Source organism: Cicer arietinum, chromosome 8, assembly GCF_000331145.2.
Source record: "Cicer arietinum cultivar CDC Frontier isolate Library 1 chromosome 8, Cicar.CDCFrontier_v2.0, whole genome shotgun sequence".
Classification (NCBI taxonomy): domain Eukaryota; kingdom Viridiplantae; phylum Streptophyta; class Magnoliopsida; order Fabales; family Fabaceae; genus Cicer; species Cicer arietinum.
In genome coordinates this window covers 11,579,921-11,606,836 of record NC_021167.2, presented here as the reverse complement: position 1 = coordinate 11,606,836, position 26,916 = coordinate 11,579,921, and the positions used below count along the sequence as shown (strand labels likewise).

Here is a 26,916-nt window from a genome sequence, read left to right as displayed (position 1 = left end):
TTGCCCATTTTAGAGGATATAAATCCTTATTTTTCTATCTTTTCTCATTTTATCAATATAAATATAGTTTCTTTTCAATTTAAATATATGTTCTATCTTTAAATGCTTTTGTCAAGATTACAACATGGTAGGGATGACAATGGGTAGAGTTTGGGTATGATACTATAGTACCGTCCTCATACCCGCGATTTAAAAAAATAATCATACTTGTGTATGTACCCTCTTGAGTATCAACTTTAATACTCGTACCTTTACCCTCTAGGTACCTAAGTGTCCGTACTCATACCCATTACCCACGCTTTAACTAACAAATCGATAAATAAATGATATTGTTGTGATTAAATTTAAAATTTATCCTAATATCTTAAATCCAATCATAAAGTATTATAAACCCAAATATTTTCGAACTCAAAACATTTCAAATGAACACTCGTTACAATACACATTCAAATGTTCATAATTATATTTTATAAAGTTGTAAGTCATACGATAATAATATTCGAGATTTGTAAAAACAATTGATATAAAGTTGCAAGTATAATTATAAAGTCACGATTAATAAGACATGACTATTAATAATAAAATCACAATTATTTACCTATTCATCATAATCAGATTATTAAAAAATTTGCCAACATTTATCTTTCAATTATAAATATTGTAGTGGTCAAATGATATTAATAGATGTTAAAACATAAAAGAAAACAATTAATTAAACTAAACACTAATATAATAAATAAATAAATAAATAATATATTTATATAAGTAGGGATGCGGGATGGGGTGGGTACTATAGTACCTGTACCCGCACCCATACCTGTTTAATTTTGCGGATAATTACTCGTCCCCATGACCATACCCATTATGCGAGTTTTTACCTTATCTATTGTAGATTTTATTTTTTTTTGCGGGTATCCACTAAGTTTGGGTCTAATTATCATCCCTACGTGATATCAAAGTTTATCCATCGTACCAACTCATATTCATTTATATACAAGCAAAAGTCTAATACTATTAGGTGTTAAGGAGTGTATTAAAAAAAATCTAAATCCTTAATTGAAAATAGATATAACTCTAAAAAATATTTATAAAAACTTAATATAGTAATTTTAGTTTATTAAATTTATAAAAAGATATAAATATTAATGAATTTAGTTGTTTAAAAAAAATATTTATGAATTTTTAAGCCGTCGGTTAATTTTGTCATTTATTCAAAAAAAAATATTTAACTATACTGTTAAATTATTTCATTACATGAGTTGATATGTTAATTATCTATATTTGACATAACAACTTATGTGACATGTTATAGGGAACAAATTGAAGGATGAAATATTTGGAGTGTTACTCTTCATTTAAAAGTTGTTTTCTTACTCGCTCAAAATCTATAATATTTTTTTTTTCTTTCTCCTCCTCAAACCAATTAAATCCTTAATCTTTTTACTCATACACACCAAATATCTAATCTTCTGTCTCATTTTCAGAGTAATGAATCTAAAATTCGAATTTGAAAAGGGCAAATGATAAGTGTGAGATCTCTAGTTTTAAATTTTACATCAATATAATTTTGGAGAAAATATTAATCTTTTGATGGATATATTTCAACTACACAATCGTTTTTGCTTCTACTTTCGAATATTTGCACATATTTTGTAATATATAGATTATTTTTGTAATATAAAAAACATATAACATGAATTATTTATGTAAATTTTAAATAAATTTAAAATAATTTGATATGAAATTAAGATTAAAAAAAAACTAATGTAGTTTAATTAAAATATGTAAAATGTTAATTTTTATATTTTCTATGCCGTATCAAATAATTTTAAAATTATATAGAAATGTAGTTTAATTAAAGCTCTAATGTAGTTTAATTAAAGCTCTAATGTATATTTTTTTAAGTTAAATAACACTTGTGGTTTCTTAATTTAATTTCAATTAATATTTTAATTATTTTTCTTCTAATTTGGTTATTTATTTTAATTTTAAGTGGTAATTTGATCTTTTATATTTTAAAATATCAACAATGATTTCCTATTTTTATTTATAAAAATTCATCAAAAATTTTAAACAAAATCTATCAAATTAGTTATCATCTTCAATATAATGTAAATTTTATCAAAACTCAAATATTCAAATAAACTCATATTTTGATCTCCAATAACATCAAATTCATCAAATAAAGAATAAAATATGAGTTTATTTAAAAATTTAAGCTATGAATTTGATGAAATTTACATTATACTGAAGATGATAATTAATTTTAGGGATTTTGTTTGAAAATTTTGATTAATTTTCGTAAAAAAATGATAACATTGTCGACATTTTAAAACATAAAAAATCAAATTGTCACTTAAAATTAAAATAAAAGACTAAAAAAATAAAAATTAAATAACTAAAACGTTAACTGAAATTAAGATAAGTGATCACATATGTTATTTAATATTTTTTATAAATTAAGGTAAGAAATAGACACCTAATTCAATTTACTGAATAAATTTTTGAAAATTAAAATTTGTCGTCAATGTTAATAATTTTGATTATATTAGACTTTGTTAAAATACTAATATATTAAGATTTTTTAATTTAAAAATCATTTGGGATATTTATATATATTACTAGAGATTAAATCGACGTTGTACTCTCTTTTAAAACAATATCACTTTACAACTGTACTTGTGTTGACTAAAAAAAGAGTAGTACAAATTTAATACTTCATCAATTTGATAATATTGAAAATTTTAATTATTTTATATATTAAGAAACATATATAAATAAAAAAGAAAATTCATCATATTTATAAAATTATCATTATAAGATATTCGTATATTATTAATATCCGAAATATATATTAAAAATTAAATAGATAATTTATTTTAGAATATACGGGTTATATAAAAAAAATTAATAGTATTAATTCATTACGGTGCTTTCTTGGATACTCGTCACCTCTACCTCTAGGCTCTAGCTTGTATGGGCACATAAAAAAGTAAAACATTGTACCTACAAAAGATATGTTCCTTTTCTTAACTACTACTAGTAGCTAGTACTTTCAACTATATCGGTTAGGCAGTAATTAGTATTTTATTTAAGTACTAGTATTAATTAATAGTACTCCATTAGAGTACAATAACATTTGCCAGAAAAGAAATCCATTAATGTCAAGTTATGGCCCATCTCTTCTTTTTTTGCGGGATTTATTTATGATCCTTTGTTGATGGGAAAAAGTGTGTATGGGTTCTCAATACGGAACATAATAATTTGGGGAGAAATATCCATTCGGAGTGTTTAGAGTTTAGAGTAGGAGAAAAAAGAAAGAAACAACCCATGCACAATGAATAGTGTCACTCAGTCTCACATGATGCAAATAAATGGGCGAGAGAATGGGTATGAGATGGGGCACGCTTGTTATATATATATATATAAAATTAAAAAAAAAAAAATATGACACTACACTATTAATTTGATCCTCTAATAAAATTTGAAATAACTATAAACTCATAATTTAATCTTTTAAAAGAGATTATGGAGTAGCAATATAATTTGATTATCTAAAGTAGAATTTGGAATAACATCAGACATTAATAGACCTAAATTAAAATACAAAATAAACTGTAATGATACTAAATTAAACCATAATTTAGTTGTCTAAAATCTAAATGAGAATTTTAATTACAATGTAAAATAAATAATGTTCAAAATCGAATTGTGATATAGTCTTGCCGCAATCCCATTAAAATCCATCGAATCACCATTAAATAACATCATATTCCACATCAACTAGATAAACCATATAAATCTGCCCCATCACAAAACGACAAAATGAAAATATTTAAAAAGAGAGAGTAATAATTAATAATACATCAATAGTTAGTAATTTGCGTAAAATGAGCTAAATGAATGATTGTGTGTGAAGGGGAGGGAGTCTTAGTTAGGTCATAGTCCCTTCCCTTGTGTGAGTTGTGTGACCTTTGAGGGTCGAGCGAGACACGTTGCCCCGCCTTACCATAAAGGGGCCCACTTTTTCCACACTTCCACAAAAACACACACCCTTTCTTCCTTTCATTGGTGACTTTCTCAAAAAAAAAAAATCCCTCACAAGCCAAACAGCACCAAAACCAACGCTTCAATAAAAGGAAACTAAAATCTACAAAGTACAATACTACCTCACTCACCCTTTCCCTTTCCATTTCATTTTCCCCTTTCCCCATCACAATATAATTCCAATATTTCCAAAATAAAATAAATAAATAACTCACCCATTCAGTTTCTTACAATTTTCCCCTTTCCCCATCACATAAATTCTCAACCAAACTAAAAAAAAATTAGCAAAATACCCACATCATATTTCTTCTTCTACTAACTATCATTAGTCCATCTCACACTAAAAGAAAAAAAAAACCACTTTCCTTTTATTTCCCCGAAATAATTAAATAAATAAATAAATAAAAACACACTATAAATAGTCAACAACCCAACTTTCCTTTTCATTCTCTTATTTTTATCTCATCTTTTTTTAGGTTGGTTTTCTTTCTTTCATTCTTTGAATTGTATGCTGGTTCATTCTCTGCATCATTAATTTAAATTACTCATTATATGGCAAAAATGAATAAAGGCGTTAACTTACTTTCTGTGTTTTTATCCAAATGAGGATGAATTAAGGTGAAGGAGAGAAATCAAAGGGATATGGCGAGCGAGAAGATTAAGATTAAGAAGATAGACAACGCAACAGCGAGACAAGTTACTTTTTCGAAACGAAGAAGAGGCTTGTTCAAAAAAGGTGAAGAACTCTCCGTTTTGTGTGATGCTGATGTTGCTCTCATCATTTTCTCTTCCACCGGAAAGCTCTTTGAGTATTCTAATTTAAGGTCAATCTCTCTCCATTATTATTTTTCACTAAATAAGCGTGATGAAAACAATTATTGATTAGATTTTATTTATAATCCATTCTTTTTTAGAATTATTATTCAGTATTGATTAGTACTTTTCTGACATTAAATATAAGCAAAAATAGATCAAAGATAGTCGATGTATTTTGTCCAAATATTTTAAGTGAGTAAAGAAATGAAAGTAATTAGATATAACTATACGTTGAGGTAGTGTTGGACAATGAACATGCCTAAGTTCTGATGTAATTTTTATGCATTTAAAATATTATTGTGCATTTGGTTTCACAACTGTTTTTGGGGTGCTCAATATTATATATATTTTTTGTTATGAAGCATGAGGGAAATACTTGAAAGGCATCATTTGCACTCAAAGAACCTGGCAGAGCTGGAAGAACCATCTCTAGAGTTGCAGGTTTGTTGTACTTGTATAATTAGTATTGAATCACTTTATGTTTTTTTGGTTGGTGCCAATTTAATTTGAAAAATTAATAGATAGATTACATAACTTGATGACAATCATTTATGGCTTAAATTTGTACTGCAGCTAGTTGAAAACATCAACTGCTCCACATTGAGCAAGGAAATTGCTGAGAAGAGTCATCAGCTAAGGTGCAACAACCACAATTTCATATATAAACGGATTTGGATTTCTTGCTGTAACTGTTTGATGTAGTTACAGCAAGATTAACATCGAGATTGATTACAACGTGAAAACTTTACAGCGGGGAAATCCAAATCCATATATATATGATTGTATTGCAAAATGAATCATCTGCAGTTAGTTTTATGGTGCAGTCGACTGCTGATAAGAGAGAGACTTTTATCTCTTTCTTAATTTAATAGTCTATTGTCAGCTTAACCTCAGTCGTCTGCACCATAATGTTGACTGCAGAGGATTGAAGTACATTAATTTGTCGCGTTTCTTGATATAAATATATGAAGATTTGATAACATTTAAAAAAAATATTTACAGGCAGATGAGGGGAGAAGATCTTCATGGTCTGAATGTTGAAGAATTACATCAATTGGAGAGGTCTCTTGAAATTGGGTTGGGGCGTGTACTAGAAACAAAGGTCTTTCGATTGTAACTTTTTTAGTCCTTATAGCATAATCTGTCTCATTTATACTTAATCTTTTCAAATATCTTTCTACTTTGCAGGAAGAGAAGATTATGATGGAGATCAAACACCTCCAAAGAAAGGTTAGAAAATGGAGTTTCTTTTATCATTAATATTTTGAGTGTAATTCTTGCATTCATCACACTTGGCCGCTACAAATTTAGATCATTTGTGTTTTTAGTCCTTGATGAGGGACTAACACTTTATTTTTATTTAATTTAAGGACAAAAAATGAATACAAATTTTGTAGGAATTAGAATTTAATTGTGTCAATTTTATAGGGCTTAAATACATATTTAATGAAATTAATAATCTGCTTTTACTTTTTTAAATTTCTAAAACTTGTGTCAAATCTATTTGTTAATAGAGCAATACAAGATTTTCTTGTAGTGAACAATGGTTATTTTTTCTAAAAATTTTTATAATGCATCATATCTAAGTAACATTTTATCTTCCATGCATTTTGATGATTCACTTTCTCACATCTTATTAGCATGTTAAAATGAACAAATATCTTATATAAAAAATACAATAAAATATTTTCACAAAGTAAATAGATTCTTAGAAGATTGCAATGGAATTTATCATGTGGTCGTGGACCGTAGAGGCTTTTGGTTTATATATTATGTTTATTTTGCTTATAGTTATAAAAATATATCTTTGTTTTTTATTTCCAACTTTTATAGAGGAAATGATGAAAATAAATTGTGTTATTTTCAATATTTTAAAATTTTAAAAATAAGAAACAAAGTAATAAATAATAGGCTAAATAAGTCCCTTACCTTAATTTCAATTAACGTTTTAGTTATTTATCTTTTTTTTTCTCCCCGATTTGGTCTTTTATTTTAATTTTAAGTGACAATTTGATCTTTTATATTTTAAGATGTCAATAATGTTATCTTTTTTTTTTTACAAAAAATTCATCAAAATTTTCAAACAAAACCCATAAAATTAATTATATTCTTTAATATAATACAAATTTTATCAAATTTGTAACTCAAATTTTTAAATAAATTTATATTTTAATTATTTATTTGATATTATTAGAGATGAAAATATGAGTTTATTTAAAGATTTAAGTTATGAATTTGATGAAATTGCATTATATCGAAGATGATAATTAATTTTATGTATTTTGTTTGAATTTTTTTATGAATTTTTGCAAACAAAAAGGATAACATTTGTTGACATTTTAAAATATAAAAGATCAAATTGTCACTTAAAATTAAAATAAATGATCAAATCGAAAAAAAAAAGTTAAAATAAAATAAAAAACTAAAATGTTAACTGAAATTAAGTTAAGAGATCACATGCTATTTGTCTTTAAGAACACGATGCATTTGCGTTTTAAGTTTAAATAGAAAACAAATCTAACAATAATTGAAACAAAACAAGTTCCATGAATTGTGTTGGTAATTAAGAACAATTCATTAAAACATTACTTTATAATCTTTATTTTAGTTTGTTTCCTTCATTCAGCTAACAACTCTACTTTCATAAAAAAAAACAACTCTCACTGAACCTGCAGGGAATGCAGCTGATGGAAGAGAATGACCGACTAATGCGACTTGTATGATGTTCTTTTTCTTTTTTGTCTTTATCAATTTTGATTTGTGTCTCTTTTTCTCTCATGCAGACTAGTTTTTTATTCTATCGTATCTATTTTAAGTTAACTTTAAAGGCAGTTTTCTTTCTTTTATTTCTACTTTTATACTGAATTAGTTGCCTATTTTAATTTTTTTTACCTTTCGTCTTTCTTTCAAATATTTAAACACAAAAATGATGATTTATATGTTTAAATAATGTGATTTACAAATTACAATGTAGTATCATCGTGACAAATTAATTATTTACATGTCATTCGTTAAATTACAATATTAAGTGTTGATTGTTCTACATCATTAAATTCTACGTCATATTATTTAAAATGTCACTTTATTATTTTTACATCTACAAATTTTATAAAGATACCGAAACCCGAGATTTTATATTAGACAAACAAATTTCATAAACAAATGAAAATAGAGACACTTAAACCGCAATTAAGCTTTTAAGTTAAAATTTATCTTTCCAATTATTTAAATTGTAAACACCGTAAATGTAATCACATTTAACATATACTATATTTGTGGAGAAATTTTAGACCTCATATATCAAAGGGGTGTCATAGTGTGATGTGGTAGGATAATATTGCATCTATTATAAAATTTTACATTGTATATAAATTAATCGCTTCTAATTAAACGTGACAGAATTTCACACGCTGTTTTTTTTCTTCTTCTCGTATTTGTACAGTTTCATATTTTAACTAGTTTTGGAACAAAGTTGTCTAATAATGCACTTGTATGTGTTGGTACACAATTAGGAGGCGAACATGAACAATGGTAAAATGTTTGGAGGAGTTGAATCAGAGAACGTGGTTAATGAAGAAGGTCAATCCTCAGAATCTGTCACCAACGTTTGTAACTCCACTGGTCCTCCCCAGGACTATGTGAGCTCAGACACATCCCTCAAGTTAGGGTAAGTTCATTTTAATTAATTCTGAATGAATATATGAGGTAATTATAATCTCTTAATTAACGATTTAATGCATGTATTATTTTCAGGCTTCCGTATGCCGGTTAGTGCGTGGGACTATAATTACTGGCTTACAATATTAACAAGGATTATTATTGGTTAAATAAAGTAAATGATTGTCGCTTTAATCTTTTTCTATATGTATGTGTATGGAGTACTTATTAGTAATTAGTAGTTTTGGTAATGACTTCAGGGGCTAATGTATTCTAGATATGACTAGATGACATATCATATGGAAAATGTTTTACCAAAAAGTAATTTCCAAATACCAATTAGCGTTTTAAATCAATCCCCCAAATTGTGGGTGCTGTGAAGCAATTGCATTCCGATGCTTAAGTTAAGGCTCTATTTTGCGATGTCAAAAAACGAGTTGCAATGTCGAAAAACTAGCTTATGGGTTATGGCCCCTAAAATACAAGTTATAAGTTTTGTTCGATAACAGTTATTTATATGTTTATAGTTTATAATTTTTTTTACAAATTAATAGTTTATAATATTTTTTATAAATTAATTTAAATAATTTATGAATTTATAATTTTTTTTTTAATTTTATCCCTACTATTGTAACTATTTTTTTACCTTTTATAATTTATTTATTATAATTTTAATTAAATAATTTTAATAAATAATAATTGAAAGTAAATAATTTATTTATTATAACTTTAAATTGTTTGTGAATAATTTAAATTTTAAAGAAAATAATTTATTTATCTCTAATAAATAAAATAGATAAATAAATAATAAATAGGCTAAATTACATCTGTGGTCCCTTAACTTAATTTCAGGTAACGTTTTAGTCATTTATTTTTTTTTTTCCCGACTTGGTCCTTTATTTTAATTTTAAGTAACAATTTGATATTTTATGTTTTAAAATTTTAACAATGTTATCCTTTTTTATACAAAAATTCAAAAAACAATTTAATTAAAACTCATAAAATTAATTATATTCTTCAATATAATATAAATTTCGTCAAATTCGTAACGCAAATTTTCAAATAAACTCATATTTTCATACTTTATTTGATATTGTTAGGAATAAATGACTAAATCGGGAAAAAAAAAAGATAAATGACTAAAACGTTACCTGAAATTAAGTTAAGGACCACAAATGTAATTTAGCCTAATAAATATATTAGATTGATAAATTTAAATTAATAAAAAACTTAAATAACTACTTTAAAATATTTTAAACATTGGATAATAAAAATTATTTTTAAATAAGAATGATCTATTATGTTATTTTATACTTTAAGCTAATTGAGTTGTTAATTTTTATCAAACCAACAATTATCAGCTATAAACTATTATCTATTAGCTATAAGTTAATTTACCAGAAAAAAATTTAAAAATAGAGAATGTTGGGAGTATACCAACAATTCTGTTGATAAAACATTAATGAGAAATAAAAAACAATCAATACATAATAACATGAAAACTTTAAAATGGGAGAAAATTTTCATATGTTATCTAATAATTAGATTAACACTGCAAATTACATCTCACATTTTTTTAAGATAAGAGTATAAAAAAAAAAGAGTTAGACATATAAATTTAAAATGTTTCATTTGTAGTGAAAAGCTGGAGTTAATATACTTTATGTTACAATTTCAATAACAACACTAACACTTATATAAAAAGAATTTGACGAAATAGAGTGGAAAGAACTCGTTAGTTTAGAAAGTGATGCATGATATACAGAACTTGGTTTTTATACATGTAGCTTCTGAATAACTCATCACATGGATGCTAACTAACTGCATTCGCTACTAACTAGTATAACTGATAACTATCTGATGGAAGGTCTTGGGGCAACTTAGTACAAAATTTGTTCATTAAGTCTTCTATAGATAAGATATAACAAGTGGCCCCATAGATTATTTAAGAATTTCAATTAAGGTAAGTATTTTCTCCAAAAACAAAAGGTAATATTTATTGAAAAGTCAAATGTATCTCTTTTTTGTTTTTGATTTATCAATGTATCTCTTTTTATTGTATTGATTACACAACTTCTGATAAAAATTAACTTTTTATACTTAATTTGTTAGCATTTGTTTGGGTTGGGGGGGGGGGTCAAGAGAGTGATAAAGTTGATGCAACAAAACCATTTAACATGTGATTAGTTGTGAAGAAAAAGTGTGGGCAGAAACACAAATATGAGAAATAAAAAAAAAATTAAAGTATTATTTTGTGGTATAAGAGAAATATAAAAGAAAAAAATATTGATTATTTTTGAAAATACATGAATACATTTAAAAGTAGTATTGAATTTTCATAAAAATAAAAATAAAAATATTGAGTTGAGAATAAATAAACGGTATGAACTAAATGTTGGTTATATAAAAGAAAATATCTATATCTAATGTTTTATTTTTTTTAAGTGAATATGTGGTATCAAAGACGTTTTGTATTTTAAAATATGTGATTAATTGTTACTCCTACTATTTCTCAAAGTATTGTCCAACAAATAGGGACATAAATAGAAAACTGTAAAATACATGTTTTTGATGAAGACAAAGACCAAGAAAAATGATCAAGTTGCAAGCTCAAAAAGAAATCAAACATCAAAGACAACCATGGTCAAATATGCTAGAAGTTATATAATATAAAGGTACGTGATGCAATCTAATATTCGTATATTTCAAATGCACATGAGAACCTTTCATTTTAGCATATGCATCAAAAGGATTTTCAAAAAGTAAAAATATATAAATAATGTTTGAAAATAATATTTTTGGCAAAATACAATATTGTATTCGAATACAACATGTTGTAGTCGAATACAGATAAGTCAGTAACTAAAATTGAACATCTTCAAACATCTGTATTTGAATACAAGAATATGTATTTGAATACAAGCTTCAAAATTCAAATAAAACTGAACTTTAAAAGAATGTGTATTCGACTACACACAAGCTGTAGTCAAATACACCTGAAAACAATGCAATTTTTCAATTCTGAAATGGTTCTGGGTCATTGCATTTCTTCATCAAAACTCTTGGATCAATGGCCACGAATCTGAAGAGATGTTTATGGAGTATAAATACACCATAACTTCAGATCAAACATAACCAATCCTACAACCAAACCTTGAACAACCTTGAACAAACTTTCAAGTACAGATTTTACATTTTCATATCATTGAGAATAATTCTCTAGTGTACTTAAAATTATATTGGATTTTTATCATTGTACATCACCTATTATATCATATTGATCTAAGTCAAAATCAATATTGTTAAACCATTCAAGTGTTGTAAATTGAAGAAAGTGGTGTACTTTCTTCAAGTCTTGTAAATTGAGTAAAATGGTGTTCTTTCTTCAAGTTTTGTAAACTAAGATAGTGGTGTGCAATCTTAGGGTGATTGTTAGGAGTTTGTAACAAATGTCCTAGGGTGAGACTTGTACTTATTCTAACAATAGTGGAAAATCTCTTATGGTGTGCAAGAGGACTGAATGTACCCTTTGTTATAAGGGGAACCAATATAATATCTTTCTGTTCTTTATTTTTCTGCCATTCATCTTTTCCATACACTATCTTAAATCAGAAAAATCAAACACTAAATCTCTAAAAACAAGAAAAATTTTAAACACCAAATTCACTTCACTCTTAGGTGCACTTCTGTGCTTACAAAAACTACTAACAATATAACATTTTTCCTCTATTTCTTTCATATTTTGAAGAAATTGTAAAATATGGTGGACTCCCCTTACTTTTTTGGGGTCTTTGTTTTCAAATCAATAAAAAACAACTTCGCTCTCTTCTCAATTTCTCTCTATCACATCGTTCTCTCTTGATTACTTCGCTTAAACCAATCTTATCCTTAATTAAAAGACACAAGAACAACCTAAATCATTATATTTTTTAAAATGCTAAATTACATCTGTGGTCCCTTAACTTAATTTCAGGTAACGTTTTAGTCCTTTATATTTTTTTTTCCCGAGTTGGTCCTTTATTTTAATTTTAAGTGACAATTTGATATTTTATGTTTTAAAATTTCAACAATGTTATCCTTTTTTATACAAAAATTCAAAAAAATCATCAAAAGTTTCAACCAAAACCCATAAAATTAATAATCATCTTCAATATAATGCAAATTTTATCAAATCCATAACTCAAATATTCAAATACACTCATATTTTCATCTCCAACAACATCAAATAAAGAATGAAAATATGAGTTTATTTCAAGATTTAAGTTATGAGTTTGATTAAATTTGTATTTTATTGAAGATGATAATGAATTTTATAGATTTTGTTTGAAAATTTTGATAATTTTTTTGAATTTTTGTAAAAAAAAAGGACAACATTTTTGACATTTTAAAACATAAAATATCAAATTGTCACTTAAAATTAAAATAAAGGACCAACTCAGGAAAAAAAAATATATAAAGGACTAAATATATATATATATATAATTTAGAAACAAGGTTTGAGATCGAAGGATTGTGAAACATTTAAAGGATATGTTACTTTTTGTACTTGTTAAATAATGTCATAAAGGAATATTAGGGGGGGGTCAAGAGAATGATAAAGTTGATGCAACAAAAACTCTTAACATGTGATTAGTTGTGAAGAGAAAGGGAGAAGAGATAGTGTGAGAATAAAGAAAATTGTGAGAAATATAAGTGTAAACAAGATTTGAGATTGAAGGATTGTGAAACATTTAAATGATAACTATGAGTGTTAGGATAGTCACAAGATTATTATTGTATTTTTTTATTAACAATAGTTATTATGAACAAATAAAAATCAACGAATACAAATAATTAATGATGAGAACTAAGTATTAATAGATTAGACTAATCTCTCATAATATAAAGAACAACTATTCAAATATTGTAATTATCTTAAATATAGAAAATCAATTAGAAAAAATTTATTAGTGATAATTACTTTAAAATAAATATAATATTTGATTTGATACGAAAAATATTTTTATTTATGTGCATGTTTTATTTTCTTGTAAAAAAATGTATTTTTTATATTAAAATTTAATATATACACACAATCAATATAATATTGACAATGTCAATCACTCACAAATCACAATCTTTAAATTATTAGTAATATTTGACTTTTATCATACTTACTTATAAAATTATCGATATAAATAATTATTAATTAAATTTTTTATTTTTTATTTTTATTTTAATAACAAATAGAAATTTCATTATATTTGAGGTAAAAAAGTAATGAAAACATTTTCCAAAAAATAAATAAATAAACAAGACACCCGTCCAAATAAAAAATAAACAAACAGATGATGGAATTAACGAAAATAAACAGATAAACACTGAAACACATATTTAACAATTTAAACCCTAAACACAGATTTGAATCCACGTGCTTTATCGCTGTGTTGAAGTTTGATCGATACCAACAAAAAGTTAATACGAGTTGGTGTCGCACTGAATTCAGCTTTCGCGTAAAAAGTAAAAGCTGGCCGGAAAACGCAGGCGGAGCTGGTTGTCGGCCGCCACAAACAGTGAGAAATTCGGTTCAGGTTTTCCTTTATTTTTTTCTGTTGTTATTTTTCGGATTTTCATTCTGCTCTTTACTAGCGCGCGAGGATGCGATTCCAGTGCGATTTGCAGCCGCGACAGCAAAAGGCGGAAACGCACCTGAGAATGGCGTCTCAGGCGAACTCCGCACCGCACCATGATTGCGCGCCATAGCTGTGCCATTAACAACATAGGTGTAATGTGTGAAATTTAGCAGTTAGATTGTTAATACTATTTATCTAGATAACCTTAGCATATAAAGAAAGTGAACTTCTGATTGACAAATTAGGGCACTGTTTAAACAATATTGGCAGCTTTCACTTTCTTTTTAATAGTTTTTTCGTATTTGATTTGAATTTTAAACAATATTTGAAGTGTCAAAAAGGGTTGTTAAATAGCAGCTTTAGTGCTATGGCATAGCGGAATTCTAACCAATTGCTATTGTTCAGTGATATACTATTTAATTCAAAATATTATCAAATAGTGGCTATAGAAGTGTTGCTTAGCAGAATTTTAACGAATTGCTATTGTCTGCTATATGCGATTGAACTGGTTTCAAACCAAGGAAAATGTCAGTTACATGAAAAATCTATAATGTATAGTGCTTTTAGCCCTCTTTATTTATTTAAAGTATTATCATTGGGTATTCCTTTGTCTTCTTCATCGTAACTCGTTTATGGGCTGGAACTTAAGAGATATTTTTAGCATACAATCTGAAACATTAGAATGGATTTTGTTGTTGTTGGTTTGTCACCGCCTGATAAATAAGTCTACCATTAATGATTTCTTTAGTACTCCCATGACTTTCCCTCTATATTTTTTGTAAATAATTTTCATTTGGCCTAAATCTGCAGTTGTAAGCTTATGAATGGCGTGGCTCTTGCTTGGAAAGAAGGTGAGTTGACTTCTATTATAAGCACAAGCTCCTTTCAATATAAATTATTTAAAATAAGACAATTGTCCAGGTTGCAGATAGTTTTACTTTTCCCGTAATAATTAGTGTCATATATGATATAGCTCACTAGGTTTCTCATCATGTCCTTTTCATTACCTGAATGCAGAGAATATATATGAATTTTACCAGAGCTTTGGCTACAACATCATGTAGGCATTTGGCAGGGTCAAATTTTGCATCTATATTTGCTGAACAATCTGTTTATGCATCAGCAAGATGCATGCCTGGTAATTGACATGATTACAAAATAGTTTCATAAAACAAAAAATTTCATATCTCCAAAAAAGAATTGAAAACGAAATCTGTTCAGATTTATCAAATGCTTTTTGGAACAGAAAACAACATATGGTAGACCTACCATATGAAAATGACTTTTCCGATAAACAAATCCCAACGAAAGCTAGACATATCCAAATGAATTATGAACTTGAAACACATTGCAAAGCAGAAATCCAAGACATAGAACAAAAAGGACTAATTACAAAATCTAGGTCACCTTGGAGTTGTGCAGCCTTCGATGTGAATAAAAATTCTGAAATAGAAAGAGGTACACCTAGGTTAGTCATAAACTACAAACCTTTAAACAAAGCTTTAAAATGGATTCGTTACCTGATTCCAAATAAAAAAGATCTTTTACAAAAATTACACTCTTCATCTGTATTTTCAGAATTTGACATGAAATCAGGATTTTGACAAATACAAATTGATCGGTCCTTTTGGTCAATATGAGTGGACGGTAATGCTCTTTGGATTAAAGAATGCTCCTTCAGAATTCCAAAGAATTATGAATGAAATTTTTAATCCGTTCTCAAAATTTTGCATTGTCTATATTGATGATGTCTTAATATTCTCTGAAACTATTGAACAACATTTCAAACATCTTAGAACATTTTTAATGATCACTAAGAAAAATGGTTTGGTTGTTTCAAAATCCAAAGTTTCTCTTTTTCAAACAAAAATCCGTTTCCTAAGACATTATATCCATCGGGGTACTATTACCTCTATTGAAAGATCCCTATCTTTCGCAGAAAAATTTCCTGACAAAATCCTTGACAAAACACAATTACAAAGGTTTTTAGAATCCTTGAACTATGTATTAGATTTATGTCCTAATATTAATAGGATAGCAAAACCTCTCCACGATAGATTAAAGAAAAAACTTGTCGCATAGAGTGATTATTTATATTAATTTTTTTTTTATATATAAATATATTATTATAAAATAGAATTAAAATATAATATCATATAAAGTCAATTTTTTTAAAATATCATGTTAAATCTCAAAAAATATATCTCATTATTTATTTAAAAATATTAATATAAAATTATATAATAATTAAACCCAAATTTTAAAAAAATGAAATAAACTATCTAAAATTAAATAAATTAATAATTAATATCATAACAAATTGAAATAATTAATATAATAATTTGTTCACTTTAATAATTTTTAATCTTAAAGAAGAAGAAATCAAAGAAAATCTATAACAAATCGAATCCATAATGAATTTTTGGACAAATCCAACTCATAAATTGCAGAATTTAACAAAACCCATATAGACATAACTGGAAAGAGAATTAAAAGGAAAAGGAAAATAAATAGTGAGAGATGGAAAATATAATCGAAAATCCAAAAGAGGACTGAACAAGTCAACACGTAATAAAGAAGATAAAAATTCCACACCTTCAAAAAAGTTAGAAAAGCATCCTTCAATCCCTTTCCCCTTCAAACTTCTTCACAACCACAACACCAAATTCGCCGCCACAAAAATGGAACAACAACCACCACCACCACTAATCTACCACCTCCCTCAAGACACACTTCACCACATCTTCTCCTCTTTACCCCTCCGTCAAATCATCATCTGCCGTTCTCTTTCTAAATTCTTCAACAACCTCCTCACCACTCCTTCCTTCGTCCACCATATCTCCACCACTCTTCCACCTCTCAACCTCCTCGCCCTCCGCCACCATAACCACCACCACCACCACCACAACCACAATCTCCACCTCTTCGATCCTAACCTAAATCATTGGCTTCATTTCCCTCTTAACTTCCTCCCTTTCAATTCCCCTCTCCCCGTTGCTTCCTCTCATGGACTCATCTACCTTTGGGCCGAGCCCACTAATAACGGCCCAAACTCCTCCCAAACACAAATCCAAGCCCAAGCCCAATCCACTAAATCACTTCTCGCTTGTAACCCCCTAACCCGTCAATTCCGTGTCCTTCCTCATTTAGGTTCCGCTTGGTGTCGACATGGAACCGTTTTAGTTGACTCAGTTAACCGAGTCATGGTTCTAACCGAACTCGCTGCTTTATATTTCTCCGGCAACGACGATGATGATAACCGTCGTTGCTGGCAAAAATTCTCGTCCAACTTACCGTCCAAACCGCGGAGCCCAGTCCTCGTCGAGGACTCGGCTTTTGCCCTTTGTGACGTTGGATCTCCTTGGAGGAGCCAATGGAAGCTCTTCTCGTGTCGCGTATCGGCAACCAGGTCTATGACTTGGTCGCGGCTTGAGCGACATGAGTGGGGAGATGTTTTTGATATTTTGAAGCGGCCGCGGCTTGTTCGCGGAGTTGGGAACCGGATTTTGATGATTGGTGGATTGAAGTCTTCGTTTTCGTTGAACTCGCCTTGTTCGACGATATTGATTTTGAGGCTTGATCTTAGGAGTATGGATTGGGATGAGGCGGGGAGAATGCCGCCGGAGATGTTTCGGTGTTTTCAGGATGCTGGTAAGTTTAAGGTGTTTGGTGCTGGTGATAGGGTTTGTTTCTCGGCGAAGAGGATTGGAAAATTGGCGCTTTGGGATCGTTGTGCCGCGAAGGGAGATGAGTGGCGGTGGATCAATAATGTACCTGGAAATGGCGATGGACTTTACAGGGGATTTGTTTTTGAAGGAAGGCTTGATGCATTGCCTTGAGGGTTTCATTTATGGGTTGATAGTTGGACATTTGGTTATATGGTATTTTAATTAAAATTGTTTGTGCTTTTGATTTTCAATATAATTTGTATGCATTGATGTATTTTTTACACATGCATCTTCCATAGATATTTGTAGAGATATTATAATCAGAACAAATATAACAAAGTGGCATTATAGTGTAATTTTAATTGTTGCATGTGTATAAAAATGGTATAATATAAGTTCATAACAATTAATCTCATTTACTTTTCTGTATGATTGAGTAGCTCAGTTGTGAATTATCTTGTAATGTATAATATCATTAGTTTTTCAATTTTATAATCAATGAGTGTGCAAATGAACAATGACTTACTATATTTGAATTTCCCTGTAGTATTTTGGATTCCCTAACTTCAGTTTATTGGGTGTGTAAATTGAGATTTATTGACCAACAACATTTTTAACAAACCCCATTGGCTTGGCTTATATTTAAACACAATTTTGAGTGTCAAACCATGTTTTGAGCTATGGTTTTCAAACCAAACATGCCGTAGGCTCTGTATTGGCAGACATGTATAATGTAATGTAACAATTGAGCAAACAACCATTTTGATCTTTGAATATGTGAGGCGCTGTTAGTATAGTCACTAAATGTATTGATGCATTCAGGGATTATAGTGACTGTGTCTCACACATTCAGGGACCAAAATGGTCGTTTACTCATAACAATCCACTATTCAAATTGAAAGTATTGGATGGAATGACACTTCAATTGGTAGGTGTAAACATGTCTTTATGTATATCTAGGGTTGCTGGTAATTCCAGTCGTATAAAGTCATTGCATTTTCATGTGGGATTCTGCAGAAATGTGTTGATGGATGGAGCTCTGATACTGGTCCAGAGGTAATATTGCAGCCATGGAAAAAGAGGTCAGTTTTTATTAGAGGAAAGGTTCATAAAGCAAGACCTGATATGCGTAATTCTATATAGTTTTTAGAGAGATAGCAATTTACTCTGAAAATCAAATGAATTTATCACAATTGATTCACATGTACTTGTGAAAGTTACTTTGTATGAATAGTTGAGTGAATTTGGTGTATTTAGCTCATCATAATGGATTAAGAGTAGCATAACTTATGCTAATCTTTGAGGGAAATCATCTATTGGTTCAAGCTTTCCACCACTTCTTTCAATTTTGTGCCTATGAGGTGTGAGCTCAGTGGCAAGAACTTGACTTTGTAACCTCAAGTGACAGAGTTCAAATCTCATGAGACAATTGTAAAATGGCCATAAGTGTTACTGTTATTATTAATAATAACTTTCCATTCTCCATTTTCTTTTTAAAACAGGTTAGATAGCTTCTTCCTAAAATGATAATATGATTTATATAAGCAGTTTATTGATCTTCTTATTTGATGTTTATAATACCAAAGGAAAAATGACTGCCCCAGTATTAGCTCAGTTGAAACTTGGTAGGATTATATACTTGCCATGAACAGCATCTTTTTTCCAGTATCTGACACTGTTTTAAGCTCATGTATTTGAGATGTGGATCCTGTTTATCCATCATTTAATTTTGCTTGAGATTTATAGTTTGGTATGGATTTACAGAAAAATTAAGTGAGAATCAATTTGAGTGTTTGTTATTACATGTTTCATACGTGTGATGTGTGGTAATTTTCTATAGATTAGCTGTTGTGTATCACTTCAATTTTACTTCAAACTTCAAAGGTGAAGCTGAATATGGAACAACATTCCTCACAATAGAGGCTTGAAGTGGGTTGGATTTAACCTCTTTGAGAATCTGGATATTGGCTGCTATAATGTGCAGAGAAATCTTCAATCATCCTTTAAATGTGCTAATGATATGCTGTGTGCTCTAAGACATGTCTCTAGTGTCAATCATCCTTGAACAAAACACCACTATTTAACAATACGCTATTTATTACAAAGTGTTATTAAATTGCTGCTATTGCGGCATCACAACACTGATGCTCAGTGGAATTTGAACAAACTGCCATTTTCTGCTATTCACGATTGACAACACTGATTTTAGTGTCTAGACAAATATTTTTCATCATTATGGCACAGAGCAACCCCATGCCTATTCTACTTCCATATTGACTGCCTTGTGAGTTGAATATAAATAAAAAATGTTATCAAAACCATGAAGCCCCAAGAAGCAACTTAGCTGAATCATAGATCCAAACCATGAGACAACTTTTTTTTTTTTTTTTTTTTTTTTTTTTTTTTTTTTTTTTTTTTTTTTTTTTTTTTTTTTTTTTTTTTTTTTTTTTTTTAGTGAATTTATTTTTACTAGCGTGTAGACGAACGAGCACATGTAGTGAAAATAGAGAAAATAGAGTTTCTGAATAAGGGGAGAGATCATAGCCGGAATCCAGTTCTTTCTACTCTTAACTCACTACTCTCATTTTTAAGATCTTTTTTCTCTGTCACAAAATCCAGTGTTCTATGAAAATTTGGTAGTTTGATAATGAAATATGTACCAACCGAATCAATGCAATCGAAGTTCAACCAACCTGTAAATCAACGAAGTAGATCAAGAATATGGTCGGAACTGGGTTGTATAATATGAAGCTCAGTTACTCACGAATGGGGCATTTAGGATTGACACTGACTCATGTCCACCTCTAGTTTTAGCAGTCAAGTTTCCCTCCCTTTGTTTTCGTCCCTCTTTTTTCTTCACGGAAAATGTCATTCCACTGAGTCAAAATTCTCTCCATTTCCTCTTTCTATTACTATAGTTTTGAAGTGTTTTTTAGTGTATAAAAATAGTTGGACCTATTAAATGTCACATTATATTTTATATTCTCAAAATTTTAATAATGACAAAAATAGAGAAGGAGATAAATGGAGAGGATCTCAACTCCATTATTCTATCTTTCAAACCACCACCCATCCAAAACAACCCACTTGCAAGAATCTTTCCTTCCATTGTAGAAGTGGTTGTATCAAGTATAAATATAACACAAAATTGTATAAAAAAAAAAGATACTTTTAGATCCATGAACACAATTACAGTGTAAGAATTGATATATTACATTGATTACAATCTCAAAGTAAAAGATCAAATGTTACAACAACAAAAGATCTCCAGTCTGTGCAGCACCTTCAACCAGCCTCTTCAACCAAGATTGCAATCATTTATATTTAATTTGTATCCTTGATGAAAATTCAAAATGCTTTGAGCTCCTTTCCTATCTGACCATAAGTGGTATAAAGTGAGCTCCTTTCCACAATCCTATGAACAAACAAAGTAATAAGAAAGAGATCAGTAACTCAATAATGAAGGAAAAAAAATTTAAGAGTGAGACAGTTTTTTTTCTCAAACAAATTTTAATCAATCTAATTTCATGAAATTAACATAAATAATTTCAATTCAATTTATACTGGAAACAAATTGGGGATTGTAATTTGGGGTCAAGTGTTTTACAAAAATTGGTGTTTTGAGCTTGTAGAAGAAATGTTTGAATCATTACTTAGCCTTATGAGTGTCTGAGAATTCCAACACGACTGCTCCGACAACAAACAATAGTGATTTCGATCATGTGCTTTTGTGATGATAATGATGGATGAAGGATTATTTGCAATAGAAAGAAATACGTGTAATTACAGCTTTAATCATCTATTTTATCTTATTTACGAAATTAGTCTTCATAATTCAAAAATACTTTTAATTTTTTAATTAAAAAATTATAACGTGATATATTTTAAATAACGTAGAATGATTAACGTTCATAAAATTATAATAAATCCATAAAATTGAAATTTTTTTTGAAAAATTTAACTTTTAACTTCATAAATTTATTATTTCTATCTTAAAGATGTTTTTAATTAAATCAAGAATATCGTTAAAATAAAAGTATTAAATATAGCAAAATTATTGGTTGTTGATGTTTTGAACCAAACACCTAGGATGTTTGGCATGAGACCAGAGGGAGCAATCTCTTTTCTTTTCTTTGCATTTGTCATTTTTTTATATTGAATCAGTCAACATTCTTGTCTGGAAAGTACGTACTTTACCACTTTATTTATTTTTTCTTCCTAAAAGCAAAAATACAATGAGAAGTTCAAGAACATATTCTTTCACTTTCTTTCAAAGATAGACTGGGAATTTACAACTATGCTACCATAGGGATGCAGGGATCTATAAAGAGGTATAAGAGAATTTGTTCTCTCCAAAATAAAAAGGCAGGGACTTTTATTTTGAATCTGAATGTTAGCATCTAGTCTTTTTGTTGTTGCAAATGGGTAGCATTTATTTAGATATCAATGGGTCATCATTTATAGTGTTTTTTGGTCTTTAGGTTTATTTTTAGGGTCAATATATACGCTCTCTTGTTGAGGTAATTTTTATGGTTGTTTGATATATAAAATAAAAACAAAATAAAATATAACTGTTACATTATTTTTTATTCTAATGTTTGATGAATATGATATGATATGTTAAGTTATTTGTGAAAATTATTGTATCTTAATAGAATCATTTGGAACATCCAAATATACCACTCAATCAAATTTCAGACAAGAGTCAAACGTAAACCTTATCACATCCATAAGAGTTGAGGCAAAACTAACTACCACCTAAAAATCCTATGCTAAACTAGAAAAACAAGCTCGTATATGACAAACAATTGAGTAACCGACTCTATTGACACACTGCAAAATACAAAGGGGGTAAACACTAGAGTCAACAATTACTCTCTGCCTAAAAATATTTTGACGAATAAGATCCATATCGTGAAGTAACTATCACAAGAAGACAATGACTTTAGAAAGTCCAACTCTTCCAAAAAATTTCGAAGTATTTGAGTTAGAATATCCTCGAGTTTGTTTAATAAATTTCTATTGATTATAAAGAAAACAACTAACTCTTTTGTAGTGGGAAGGGTTATGAGGTGACTTATACTTGTAAACAAGTGGTGGTGACTTGTATTTGTAAGTTTGGGGTGGAGGTGATGATAATATTTAGGGCTTCTTAGGTGGTGGTGGAGACCTATAATAGTAACGAGATGTTTTCTTGTGTGGTGGTGGAGGAGATGAATGAACATAGTTGTCAACATCTCCTAATATTTGAGGAGGTAAGCTTAGAGAGATTAATATTGCTAATACAAGAGTGAGTATAGCATAAGCCTTTAGAGAACCCATTATCTCCTTTAGTTCACTTTAAAATAAGTTTTGGTACTAATTTTACGGGAAAGTAGCACACTTTATATAGATTTTTTCTTTAGCAAATTAACATCACTTACATGTTGAATGTAACAAAAAAAAATTTATATCTTGAAGTTTTTGTTAGTAAATAAGAATATTGGTGTTAGAAAAAAAAACATATAAATTTAAATAACAATCAAAATATAAAAAGATTATGTAAAAATTTTAAAATCAGAGAAAAAATCACTACCGTTGTTTAATGACAAACAGAGAATAACACTATGAAAATTGTTATAAGACATCGACTTTTCTCTCACACTTCCTATGGTCATCAATATACACAAATTCTCCAAAGCATATACAATTATATTTTACAACACCTAACACAAGAACACACGGGAAAAGAATTAAGTCTATACAAAACTAAAACTTTGGAAAACTTTTTTTTTTTTTTGAAGTTTTGTAGTACACAACTTCTTCCAGAAATCTTGAAAAAAGTTTTCTGTTAGTTCCAAAAAACTTCGAGCCCCCAAGTTTTCCATAATTTTATTTTATTTTTCTAATTTGTTTATTTTCAGTGGGTGCTGGTGTTAGACGACAAGAAGAAAAAAAAATAGTACAACGAGTACCCAATGCTGATATTTCATCATTTTGATGGATCCTCCTCTGACAAGGATTCGACCCACAACATATGAAGGAGAAATCGATTTATAGAAGAATTAAATACAATAAAAAACGAGAGTCATATATATATATATATATATATATATATATATATATATATATATATATAACTTTAAACTCTCTATTCTTTAACAATTTCAAACAATGTGATATCCTCAATTTCAACTTGAGATTTATTTAAAGAGTGACGTCTACAAACATATGTTTTTTTAAAGGCATATGATATATCTATGTACAATTGAGAGAAGTGCATATCTATTAGGAAAAATTGCACTAATATTATGATGGATTTAATTTATGTACATTGCTATTATAAAAAATTCTTACAATATTAATCAATTACAAATGTTAAATCATTATAGAGATATGTGACTTTTAACAGTTGTAGTAGTGATAATATTATATACACTGAAAGTACATGACAATTAGTATACTAAAATTTTACATACATATTATAAATATTAAAATTTAACAATATAATCATCAAAATAAGAGTTATTATTGCATAGATCAACATCACAAAATTTCATAAAATTTAAAAATTATTTCATGTTTCATCAAATAACTCAAGCAAAAGGATAATATATAATTTATAAATATGAGAAACTTTTGACTATAAGGTTGCATCTACACATATCTAATCAATATGAAATTTTGTGTGAATGATCTTATATTCTATGCTATGTTATAATACTATTCAACTCTTGGGACCCCATGAGAAAAGTAGCTGCATGGATCATGATAAGATGGTAATGTTGACATTACCCTTATTTTCCTTGCAAGAAAACGTTCTCACCATATTGTTAATATATCAAGAAGTGTAAGTAAAGAAGCTACGTATTGGAGGAAAAAATAAATATTAAATATTATATAATAAATAAGAAGATTTATAAATTCGTATCTAGTAGTTTTTGGTAAAGATATGATATTTAATCATTTGTATAGTTGTTTTTAATCTATTTTATAGATGTCTAAAATTTCTCTTGAAAGATACTTATTTAGTTATTTTACTTTGTATTTATAATAATTACCTTCTTTTTATAATTTAAATACGCAAAAAATTCTTTTGATAATTATTATTTTTAATTACAGTCATTTAATATTGATCTTTTGAATCATCCTCAATATGTATTATCGTATTTTGAAAACTATATATATTTTATTTGATAAAAATTAAAATTAAAGGGACAAAAGTTATAACAAATTCTTATCTGAATAATACTTTTCCTTGTTTATTAAATGATAACCAAAAGGTTTATATACATGAGAGGTAACCAAAATAGTTACTATTGAGACCACAATTGAAAAACAACAGAAAATCCTAACAATAATGGAAAAACTAATAATAACAACATGAAACAAACTAAAGGGAAGCAAAAATAATTGTAAACTACCAACAACAACAAAAAAACTCTAATACCCCCTTCAAGATGGAGAGTGAATGTCCTTCACTCCCAACTTGGACAAGAGATTATGAAATGGTTGAGGTTCCAAGGGTTTGGTAAGGATGTTAGCCAGTTGAGAAGCACTTGGAATTGATAGAAGATGAAATAACTGAGCTTGAAGCTTCTCATGAACCACATGACAATCAATGTTAATGTGTTTCGTATGCTCGTGGAAAACGGGATTAGCAGCAATATAGTGCGCAGATTGACTATCACAATGTAAGGTAGTCGGTGAAATGAAAGGAATGCAAAAGTCATGTAAAAGATACATCAACCATTGAATTTCGCATATCGTAGAAGCAAGTGCACGATACTCAACTTCAGATGAAGATTGAGAAACAATATAGTTTGTTTCTTTGATTTCCACGAGATTATGGAATTCCAGAAGAAAATGCAATAATCGATGACTGAGCGATGAGTATTATTGCAAGTAGTCCAATCTGAATTTGAAAAACCCTTTAGTTGGACATAAGAAGATGCTGGAAAATATAGGCCTTAACCATGAAAGGATTTGATATAGCAAAGAATACGATGAGCTGCTTGTAAATGGAGGACAATAGGTGAAGATAAAAATTGGCTTAGATGTTGAACTACAAAACTTAAATCTGGTCGAGTAGTAGTTAAATAGAGAAGGCGTCCAATGAGGCGACGATATGCAATGCAATCACTGGAAGCCAAAATAGAACAGTCATGAGAGTTATGTGATCGATGATTTAGAGCCCAAAATACTTGAAAAATACCAATATCAGTTAATAAATCAATGGCATATTTCAATTGAGAGACATAAATTCCAGCACTCGAACGAGCGACGTCAAGGCCAAGAATGTAGCATAAGTTGCCAAGATCCTTGATACAAAAAGCATAATCCAATTGAGCTTTGACAACATTAATCTCGTTCAAATCATTACCAGTGAGTATTAAATCCTCAACATAAACAAGCAGAGTTGTGAAGGCAGTGGCAATAGACTTAGTGAAAAGAGAGTGGTAAAATTATGATTGATGATATCCAAGAGAAATGAGGAAGGATGATAACTTAGAAAACCATTAATGACTTGCTTGTTTTAGTCTATATAATGATTTTAGCAAACGACAAACTTTGTTTGAAGGAACGTGCTTCAAACCTCGAGGAATAACCATATACATTTCCTCATTGAGTTCACCGTGCAAGAATGCATTATTGACGTCCAACTGTTGTAGAAACCAATTATGGGTTGAAGCAAGAGCTAGAAGCAAACACATTGTAGTCATCTTAGCTACGGGAGAAAACATATAAAAAAAGTCCAAACCTTATGTTCGAGTGTAGCCATTGGCAACAAGCTGAGCTTTAGAGCATTCAATAGATCCATCCGCTTTGTATTTAATCTTATATACCCACCAACATCCAATAGGGGTTTTTCCAAGTGGTAGGTTAGTGATCTCCCAAGTATTATTGAGTTGAAGAGCATATAATTTTGCTTTCATAGCAAAAATCTAGTGATTGAGCTTTGAAGCTTGAGTGTAACATGATAGTTCAGAGTGGATAGATGTTGATAGAATAAAGTGTTTGTAAATTTAGGAAATATTAGCATAAGAAACAACAAATTGGATAGAGTAAGGTGTTGAATTGGTAGATATGTGGTGATAGACAAAACCATTCAAATGAGATGGTTTTTTGTGTTTTCT

The 26,916-nt window shown here is 28.7% G+C and overlaps 2 protein-coding genes and 2 long non-coding RNA genes across 6 annotated transcripts; 2 read left to right on the top strand and 2 right to left on the bottom strand.

The window, feature by feature from the left end:
* Positions 1-4,399: 4,399 nt before the first annotated feature.
* LOC101513905 (MADS-box protein SVP-like) lies at positions 4,400-8,876 on the top strand. 2 transcript variants are annotated; one of them, XM_004515071.4, is made up of 9 exons: positions 4,400-4,523; positions 4,666-4,871; positions 5,226-5,304; positions 5,437-5,501; positions 5,866-5,965; positions 6,052-6,093; positions 7,539-7,580; positions 8,376-8,530; positions 8,617-8,876. In XM_004515071.4, exons 2-9 carry the CDS (start codon positions 4,690-4,692, stop codon positions 8,633-8,635), a joined length of 684 nt encoding a protein of 227 aa, XP_004515128.1. In that variant the 5' UTR covers positions 4,400-4,523; positions 4,666-4,689; the 3' UTR covers positions 8,636-8,876. The 2 variants fall into 2 exon arrangements, with proteins under 2 accessions (XP_004515128.1, XP_004515127.1); XM_004515070.4 differs by having other exon boundaries at positions 4,505-4,523; positions 4,655-4,871.
* A 6,456-nt stretch (positions 8,877-15,332) lies between these two features.
* Positions 15,333-16,866, bottom strand: LOC105853117 (uncharacterized). Its single transcript, XR_001144999.3, has 2 exons — positions 16,728-16,866; positions 15,333-15,575 (listed from the first exon to the last, which is right to left on the bottom strand). It is a non-coding gene; the product is annotated as an uncharacterized lncRNA (long non-coding RNA).
* Positions 16,447-19,392, top strand: LOC101513358 (SKP1-interacting partner 15). 2 transcript variants are annotated; one of them, XM_027330749.2, is made up of 2 exons: positions 16,447-18,013; positions 18,761-19,392. In XM_027330749.2, exon 1 carries the CDS (start codon positions 16,814-16,816, stop codon positions 17,969-17,971), a length of 1,158 nt encoding a protein of 385 aa, XP_027186550.1. In that variant the 5' UTR covers positions 16,447-16,813; the 3' UTR covers positions 17,972-18,013; positions 18,761-19,392. The 2 variants fall into 2 exon arrangements, with proteins under 2 accessions (XP_027186550.1, XP_004515125.1); XM_004515068.4 differs by having other exon boundaries at positions 16,450-18,013; positions 18,818-19,392.
* Positions 19,393-20,948: 1,556 nt separating this feature from the next.
* On the bottom strand, positions 20,949-21,827 carry LOC113784533 (uncharacterized). Its single transcript, XR_003470583.2, has 2 exons — positions 21,454-21,827; positions 20,949-21,215 (listed from the first exon to the last, which is right to left on the bottom strand). It is a non-coding gene; the product is annotated as an uncharacterized lncRNA (long non-coding RNA).
* Between the last annotated feature and the right edge of the window lie 5,089 nt (positions 21,828-26,916).